General features: G+C 41.6%; 1 protein-coding gene across 2 annotated transcripts; it reads right to left on the minus strand.

Moving 5' to 3' along the window:
• Positions 1–3903: 3903 nt before the first annotated feature.
• Positions 3904–7236, minus strand: ID4 (inhibitor of DNA binding 4, HLH protein). Of its 2 annotated transcripts, none has more exons than XM_037844496.1 (3): positions 6372–7236; positions 5921–5979; positions 3904–5385 (listed from the first exon to the last, which is right to left on the minus strand). In XM_037844496.1, exons 1-2 carry the CDS (start codon positions 6810–6812, stop codon positions 5935–5937), a joined length of 486 nt encoding a protein of 161 aa, XP_037700424.1. In that variant the 5' UTR covers positions 6813–7236; the 3' UTR covers positions 3904–5385; positions 5921–5934. The 2 variants fall into 2 exon arrangements, with proteins under 2 accessions (XP_037700424.1, XP_037700423.1); XM_037844495.1 differs by having other exon boundaries at positions 6365–7236.
• Positions 7237–9411: the final 2175 nt, after the last annotated feature.

A 9411-nucleotide genomic window follows, 5' to 3' on the forward strand; every position in this document is an offset into this window, starting at 1 on the left:
ACGTTTCTGACCTGGGCAAGGGCAGGAGCCCTTAGTCAAATCAGAAATCCAGAAGGAAATCCAGAAAGAATGGCAGGTTTGGGAAAGACCATAAAATCCTGTTTGAAATCTACTGCTTTCTGGAGGCAGAGAGGACCAGAAGGCAGTTAGATATATTGATGTGAGGATTCAACATAGATGAAAGGGGAAGGAAAGAGTAACCAAAAACACTGAGGAGTGACTGAGTTAAGGAGACATTCTTAATTCAATTCAACAAATATTTGTACAAGGTCCTGGTTAGGTACTGCAGGACACACAAATAATAATGCATAGTCTTCTACCTTAAGGGAACTATGTTGTTCTTACATCCACCATGGACTCAATTTCAGCATATATGAAAAGTGTTTCCAAGAATTATTCCTGAAGTAAGATGTAAAATGTAAGTCTATACGTTTATGCCTGTTTTCCTGGTTTTCTGAGGCTTTGATATATAAATACTTCTGACTTTTTCTCCTGATTTTTTCTTGAGATTGCTTGGGAGCTTAAAACAAATTCTACGATACGATAAACAAGACAAATGATTTACCTCTTCTTTATTTTCTATCCTGCCTTGTGCTTAAATAAAACGTAGTTGGCTATAGTTGTTCATAAAGATTGGGAGGGGTGCATCTTTATGCAAATCTCAAATCTTAGGAATTACGAGAAAAAGGGGTGGTAAAATGGAGGAAGGATAATGTATGGCTAAATATATAGTTTAGAGTGAAATTCCTTTTGAAAGCTGTTTTCCAGTACATTGGCTAATATTTTTTAGGTACATTATTACACACACACACACACAGATAATTGCAATTTCTTAATTGACTACTAAAGCTTATGAAGGAAGTAGTAAATATTTTGAAGACATTTAATAAAATATTTAAAAAAATATTGAAGTAACTATTTTTTAAAATTCTGAAATAAATGTATTTCCATGAAGGACTGTAGGATTCTAATTCTTTTCTTTGGCAATTAAACTTTGGAATTAAAAGTAAAATTTAAAAATTTTTAATGAATATGCATGCTGAAACTGCTGATAAGTATTTCATAGAATTGAAAAACTAATTTAAATCAAATAATTGTCTTATTTCATCAGAAATTTGTGTATTTTGCCAATACTTACATAAACTCTTAGAAAATTCCTTTCTAAAATGTAAGCTTTCTTATTTGAAAAAGTATCAGTTACAAATGGAATCACAAATTTTCTAGTTTGTCTTGGGTCTATTTATTTAAATATTTTAAGTTAAATTTTTCTATGGTCACATTTTAGCTAGTGGAATTCAGCTAACACATTCTGTTTCTTCCCCAGAAACTGATGTGTTTACTCTTTTATGGACTCTGAGGGACTTTTCAAATTAACTTCCAATTTTTACAGACCTCTTTTCAGATCCTCATGAGTGAATTTACTGTGGAGACCTATGAATGATGGATCTACTTAAGCAGCCTCAATACTACATTGCTTTGCTTAGTATAGAAAATATTTGGTGATGTGGTTCAGACCTAAGTTTTAGCACTTAGGTGAAAGTTTTTGTAACAAGCCAGGATAGGAGTATGGAAGCATGTGACTTTAAAATATACTTTTCAGAATTCATTGAAAATTTGAGAGCATTGTCAGTTAAGTATATATGACATACAATATTTGAACCAAACAAATTATTTCCTCTTTTGTAAGGGTTTTTAAGTATTGATTATGCCAGTGATCAAGGTGGAACTGTAAGTAAAATTACAATCATAAAACTTTTTCGGCAATGATTCTAAGTACTGTAACATTTTAGCAAAATATCATGGGTTGTAATTGAAAGAAATCATGTGGGTCTGAAGAATGCCTACTGAGGGCAGCCATATTAAGATTCATTCTGCGGTGGGTAAATTAATTTCCTGGATTTCAAGAGCAGCAAAGGAAAGGTTTTCCTTCTTCATAGGCCTGGAGGGCTTGGTGTTTGGTCCTATTAAGCCAAGGGCTATCTGGGCTTATTAACATATATATAATTAAAGTACACCAGCTAGAAAGGGAGATCCAGTTTTATTTGACTCTGTACTAGTGAAATAATTTCTTTCTGTCTGCATTATTTACCTTGTGTTTTTTGTTTTTGTTTTTGTTTTTTTTTGGATCCAGTTTTCCCTGGACATCATCCTGCTGCTTCTATAGGATTACTGCTTCCTATCTTAGCAGACACCAAAGAATAGAAAAGCTTTCCCTAGCATTCAAACTAGACTTTGTATGTGTTCATATCACCATCTTTAAGCCACATTTTTCATCACATGGTAAGAAACACTATAAATAATTGAGGTGATCAATCAAGAGACTCATTCTTGATGATAAAAAATTGCATAACTCAGTAGAAGTCAATTAAAAACCACAAACTTAAGAACCTTTTGCTCATGAAGATTTATTGTTAGAGAAGGTATCTAATACAATAGATTTTGGGGGTCAAAGTTTTTAAAAATCCTAAAAATGCATTTAAAGCTTGACAGTAAACTTGAGTAAAATTTACAAAATGTCAAAGTATATTTATAGTATTTGGAAATGAATAGGCATTTTTTCTTCTTTTCACATGAGATGTCAGAAACATCTGCATTTCATAACATTAGAAACAGCCACTGTGTAGTATACTTTTTTTCTTTCAAAGGTTTTAAATGATTCTTATTCTTTGGTTGTGCCTATATAATGAAAAGTACACATTAAATGGAAGCAGTCAGGAAATCTTCCTCTGTTGAACCAAGTATGTAAATAAATTACAACTACCTACATAGATGACTTGAAATGTTTTTGTTATCTGGTTGCTTGGTTAGAACACAGCCAACATTTTAATGATATGTCATATCACACAATTGGATGTAATTTTTTTTTTTAATAAACAATGACTTGTTTTTTTAGAGACACCAAATGCTGTTTGAGTGGCCGATGGGAAAATGCAACTCTCTGAAATGTAATATCTAAAACACTTCTTCCTTTCTAGTGCTTTTTCATACCTGAAATATAAATTTAACAGAGGAACAACATCTGTCTTCAAAAACCAAAAATATTTCTCCATTTATTTTGAGGTTCAAACTCTACCAGCATAAGTTTTAAACTATGCTCAGAGGCTTAGTTAAGTAAGGTTCAGTAGTCAGGTTTGACAGATGCCTAACTCAAACCAACAGCATACATGTAACATGCTTCCTAGTGAAATCAAACTGCGAAATAAAAAGGAGGAATTGTCCCTCTTTTAATAACAAAGAATGCATTCGTTAGAATTCTTCAGATTTGGAATTCCAGCAGTGTTTTAGTGTTTTCCTCTTGATGTAGGACAAGAATGGATAATATAAAAAATAAAAAGAAACTTCATTTAAACAAACAGTCCTTTGACTTTTGTAAAGATCACCATCTAGTACTTCAAATTCTAAAAATACCTACTACCAGTAAAATGTCAGAGCTGAAGGGGTAACATACAGGGGATGGGACAGATTTTTAAACCTTTTGATTTATTTGAACTTAACTAGCATTAACTTTTGTTCATTTCTGTTGTGACAGTGCTACTTCAACTGACTACTAGAGACCATGATGTTTCATATTCACGTAAATATTTGACTTTGACCTCATAAAAAGTCTCTTGGGTCTATAATACTTTTATTCTTTTATAATCTGAAACAAATCCTATCCTTTTCAAAATCAAACAGACCACGTTACACACACAGTTGACTATTTACAAAGCACCCAATTAAATCCTACTTAATTCTCTTACTCTAAAAATTACATCTAACTGGTGTATGAAGTACTGATCACATTAAATGCATAATGTTCACAAGCCCTGACAGTCCGATCTAATCTAGAAAATGTTACCATCCTTAAAGAGAAAAGAAAGTGTTAAAAATAAGTGTAAGGTTTTTAAGAAATGAGACCAGAAATCACAGTACAAGACAGATAAATCTACTTTAATATTCACATGTAAAAAGTTACACATCACAAGAGATTGAACAGTAGCTTAGGGCTAACTAACATAGCTATAGCGAAAATCATTTTATAAAAAAATAATCTAGATGCAGTCATCAGAATTTTTGGTCTACTTAAGTTAATGTTTGAAGATCAACTTTTATCCCTGCTTGAAGGAAATGCCATTATGCCTTTTTATTTTTTCTCCCACTGTTGCCTATTAATATTCTTTGGAGGAAGGAAAGCAGTAAGTGTTCATTTCCAAGAGTTTGTCCTTTGGTAGCAAGCAGAGAACATTTTTCATTTCTATGATTTAAGTGATCTGTACAGACATGAAACTTAGTGACATTAAGCTTTAGTGTAAAATGAAGAGTGATAAGTAAAATCTTTTGATAAAACAGATTTCATAAACTTCTTAAGAATCCAAGCATTTCCCCATTCCATATGCAAAATCATTCAGAATCCATTTTGACCTCAGTTAAAAAACAAAAAATTACACTTTATATATTACACTATAAACCCTGTACTTAAAACTGATAAAGTATATTTTCAACACATATGCTTCAAATACAAAGATTTCAATCTAGGTTAAAGAAAACACATTTGAATGGACTGAGACAAGTTTATTTTGTGATTAAACATCTCATGCAGTCATGCAGGACTAACTGTAACTGTTAATTCTGAGCCTACAACATTGGGCAAAAGAAAAACTATTTAAAAACCAGGCCAAACTGAAAAGACATTCAAGATATCAAGAGCTCTGCAACTGAGCTGAAAAATAATTTTCCAAAAGAAATATTCCCATAGATTAAAAAAACACACACATAATATTTACAAAAAAATATTTAATTAAAAATATCTTATAATTACAGTAGTCTATTAAAGCATATACTTTTCTCACACTTATAGAACATCTCTATATATACATGGTATGAAATGTCACTCAATTATCTATACACTATGTAACATTCTTGCAGGGAAAAGAAAGTTCCCTGCCCCATTATAATCATCTATTTTAAACAATAGATGTAAAAAAAAAAATATCTACAATGCTCTGGTATATTAGTAAAGCTTCAAAACAAAAATTGAGCTCCTTGGTCACAGAGTAGGCTTCTAAAGTTGGATTTACTCTTTTGATCTGTTTATCAGTTCTGTCACACTTAAGTTTAAAAGTTTAACTGCACCTCCAAAACACGCAGAAATGTACAATTCACAGCGGCTATAAATTTAGAAACAAAAACAGAATATGTATGTAGAATGTTTATGAACGTGCAAAAAAAAAAAAGGGTGAAAGTTTTATTTTTTTTTTTTCCTTTCCTCTCCCTCTTGGAATGATGAATGAAAACGTTTCTAGAATTTGCTGAAGTTTTTCCTTTCCTCCGGTGGCTTTTTCTCTAACTTCTGCTCTTCCCCCTCCCTCTCTAGTGCTCCTGGCTCGGGCTCAGACGGCCGCACACCTGTGGAAGAGGAATGAATACAGGGGGTGTGTGAACCTTCCCGCTGCAGACTAACTGGCGCCACCGACCAAACTCAAGACATGCTTGATCAACAACCCAAAACAAACCAGGTCAGACAACACCCGCAGCCAGCGGCCGGGCTAGGCGCTGAGCAGGCAGCTGCGAGCCCCTGGGGAGACTGGAGAAGAGGACCCAATAGCGGGCCATGCCCGCGTCCTCCTTGCGAGTGTCAGGCTGTGCAGGGGGAGAGGGTGGTAGGGGGCGGACATCGAGGCAGTTTCCAGACTCATTAGCGTGTCCTCCATCAGGGAGGGGTCAGGAACAGCACGCCGGGCACCCAAGCTGATCTATTTCCATTAAGTATGGGGTCACTTGCTAACTGGGTGGCAGCAGAGAAGAGGAGGTGTCTGCCTCCTTGGGAGTTTGCTCTCAGATATGCTGGGGGCAGAAGAAGAGCGCGGTGTCTAGCACCGGAAGCCACCGGGGACGGGCGTCTCTAGTGACCGGCCACCCGAGAAGGGAAACGCGCTCTCACCTGGACAGCGCGGCTCAGCGGCAGAGAATGCTGTCGCCCTGCTTGTTCACCGCGCCGGCCTGGAACAGCAACCGAACACCAAGGGAAAGGTTAGCTGGCGTAAATAACGCGCTCGCCACGGTCCCGGATTCGTTCTCGGAAACCAGGCGGACACGCCGGCGCCCCCAGCCCCGCCAGCAGTCCAAGGGCTCACGGACCCTCTGGGCACAGGCTAGACTTGAAAGCCCGGGATGCTCACAGCCCAGAGTCCTGCCTTGCCTGGGCACCAGAACCGGTGCTCGCCAAGCAGAGCCGAGCCGGCGGCGGCGCCCGGCGCCCGGAGGAGCGGGAACGGCTGTCGTTCTCGGCCGGCCCCTGCCCAAAATAAGATATGTGCCCGCGTCCCTCCCCCCGTCACCGACCCCCTAGACTCCCGCGGCGTACGCCTCCTGGACGGCGTCCGACCTCTCACCGGGTCCGTGTTGAGCGCTGTGAGCGGGGTCCGCGGCGGCACGGCCGGACAGGTCCCGGGAGGGTGGTGCGGTGGGGCCGGCGGGGGCGGCTGCCTCAGGAGAGCCGGATGCGTCTCCAGCGCCAGCTGCAGGTCCAGGATGTAGTCGATAACGTGCTGCAGGATCTCCACTTTGCTGACTTTCTTGTTGGGCGGGATGGTGGGCACCAGCCTCCGCAGGCGGGTGTAGCAGTCGTTCATATCGCACTGCAGGCACAGTGCCGGCTCGTCGGCCGCCGCCTCCGCGGCTTTGCAGCGCGCAGCCGCGGCTGCAGCCGCCGCGGCCGCCGAGCCGCCGAGGCTGTGGCCGTGCTCGGCCAGGCAGCGCAGCGCCAACTCCCCGCCGCCGCAGCCCGACGGCGCCTTGCGGCCCGAGGGGCGCACGGGGCTCACCGCCTTCATCGTGCGCGCGCCCTGTTCCCTGTGCGAGCGGACCCGATGGGGTGAGCGAAGGAGGAAGGCAAACTCTGGGTCCCGCCCGCTGTCGGCTCTGTTTCCCTGGCCTTCGCGCTCGGCGCGCTTGGTCAGCGCTTGGGCACTGCGACGCTCCTGGCGATCCCGCGCCCAACAATTGACGGGAGACTCGCTCTGGGTTTTGCGAGGGGAATCTCTGTTCAGTGGGCGACACTCGGCCCGGGCCAAAAGGCAAGAAAAATCAAACGCACCGGAAACAAAGCAGCCCACCCGGGGTCCCTAGTCACTCCCTTCGAAGCTCCGACTGCAGCTCGGCCACTGCAGCCGCGCTTCGCTAGGCTGCGACTACCCCACTCGCGAAACCGCCACAAGGCCTCGCCTCCTCTACTACGCTCTGGGCCAGCCCGCCGCGCAGCAGTCTTTATAGCGCCGCACGCCCCGGGGGCGGGGCTAGCGAGCCAGCCCGGGCGCAGAGCTTGCCTAGCTGAGCGGAACCAGGCGCGAGGGAGGTGGCGAGGGCGGGGGCTCCGGGCTGTTGGGGGGCGGGGAGCCGGGCAACCGGAGTGAAGGGGTGGGCGGGGGGGGCTTCGGAGTGGCCAGCCAATCAGACAGGGGGTGCCATCTCAGGGAATGATTCTCGGACCAATAGGAAGGACACTCCATTCCGTCAACGCTGTGGGTCCGGGCTCTGAGAAAAGAGAGATGGGTGGGAGTCGGACCATCCTAGTGTGTGCCCAAGGGAGGGGAAAAGAGACTGAGAAGTTCTTGCGAAGAACTGCGGAATGTAAGGTCGGAATTCACTCTATCTCGGCCTAAGCGGCCGGGGGAGCGCTGGGCCCTTCTTGCACATATCTTGCTACCACTAATAGCGCAGCGCTCAGGGACCCTTCGTCAGCCATCACTCCCGTCCTGGGATTCCAGTGCCTTAAGAAGGACGCTCATCATGAAGAGACGTTTGTTCTGTTCTGTATTCTTTCCCCTTGCGTTTCATTATTCGCCTTTTCACAATTGCCGAAACAGTAATGATGGAATGGAATGTGCAGCCTTTCCGTTTTCTTTTTAAAAAACGCTAAAGCTTAGCAAAAAAGGAAAAGAATGCCGAATAAAATTTTTGGTGAAGGGACATTTAAATAAAACAAAACGTGGTGAGATTTTTCGTTTACCCATCTAGATGCAAAAGTGGGCTCAAAACACCTGTATTTTAAAGATGCGTGGACACAGAACATTTAAAATCCCATCATGACATATAATATTAATCCGTTTTATGTAAAATTCATACTTGTAACTTAATTTAGGTCATTAATGCACCGCTTCATGTATTAGTCACCGCACCCTGCTTTACATGCTACGCTGAGTGAGAATGTCCGGTCTCCTCCTTTCAAAAGCATTAAAATTCACACTTTTAGTCCCTGGAGTTCCTCCTTGGTCCCCCAAGACGTTTTGTGTTAGATTTCTAATGGAAAAGCTGTCCTTCAAGTGTTTAAAAACAAAATTGGACAATGAACTTTGGTACGGTTTTGTATGTGCCCTTCAAGAAAAAATTGAGCCTTTCAGATAAGAAATGAGCATGAAAACGCTCAGTCAATGGCGAATAAGCTTTCAGCACCTTCACCCTGCAAACCTCCCTCCTTTAGACACGCTAAGAGATGAATTAAACTAAGAATTTTCTTCATTCCTATAGCTGACATGGACTGGCGCCTTCATTTTCATAGATAATAGAGAGAAACACATATGGACCTCATCTCTTCCTGACAGCCCCCCACCACCACCAAGCAAGCCCTCCCTCCCCCAACTGAAATACCTGCAGCAGGCAGATATTTTGTTTAGCCATGTGGGTACTTTATGCCGATTGCATTCCTGTTTCCCCAGAGCACATTCCTTTTTCCTGATGAAATAAGAAGGAACTATTTAATGCTGGTTTCATAAGGAGATGCAATAACCCTCCTCTCCCCTAATCCTTATTCTCTATTGCCTATAATAAGTGGAAACAAATAGCATTCTTATTTACTTATGTGCATAATAGATGGTCTACATAAGAAGTGCTTTCTTCTAAATACAGGTATAGTTTATATGTGATTAATATGAATACACAGAGAAGATTGTGATTTTAGATAGTGGGGGAAACTAGTGGATGTAAGCTATGATCTTGGAGCAAATAACATCCATACAGGTGGAAATATGTACAGACATTTTGTTCTCTTGGCTTTTCTCTTTCACATAGTTTTAAAAACTGTTTGAAAATTTAAAACCTAAGATTTTTCTCTACTTGGCAAAATTTAACTGTTAATATGTACAGGACAAACCTGCATTTCAAAGTTTTACATATCCTAACTTGATTAAAATTAAAATTTAAGTTTACATGTGTAAACACGAAGGGACAATCATACCCATCTTTTGGACTTTGCTAAATCTCACATAGCCATACCCTGGATGTAGCAAGTGCCAAAGGTCAGTCTCAGGTTTCGCTGGAGGTGCTCTGTGTGAGAAAGGCTGAGTTATATGGGGGCTAGTTCAAAGGAATCTGCTGTGCTAATTGATCAAGAACACCTAGGAAAAATGTGATCCCCAAATCCTGCCACCAAGTAAG

This window comes from Choloepus didactylus, chromosome 7 (genome assembly GCF_015220235.1).
Source record: "Choloepus didactylus isolate mChoDid1 chromosome 7, mChoDid1.pri, whole genome shotgun sequence".
Lineage (NCBI taxonomy): Eukaryota > Metazoa > Chordata > Mammalia > Pilosa > Megalonychidae > Choloepus > Choloepus didactylus.

Bases quoted from the DNA above. Each gene is read 5' to 3' on its own strand.
- ID4 (XM_037844495.1), bottom strand. From the start codon at position 6,812: ATGAAGGCGGTGAGCCCCGTGCGCCCCTCGGGCCGCAAGGCGCCGTCG. The intron at 5,980-6,364 runs GTCGGACGCCGT...TTGCTGTTCCAG, and splicing joins CAACACGGACCCGGTGAGAG to GCCGGCGCGGTGAACAAGCA. The intron at 5,386-5,920 runs GTGAGAGCGCGT...CCTCTTCCACAG, and splicing joins CGCTGAGCCGCGCTGTCCAG to GTGTGCGGCCGTCTGAGCCC.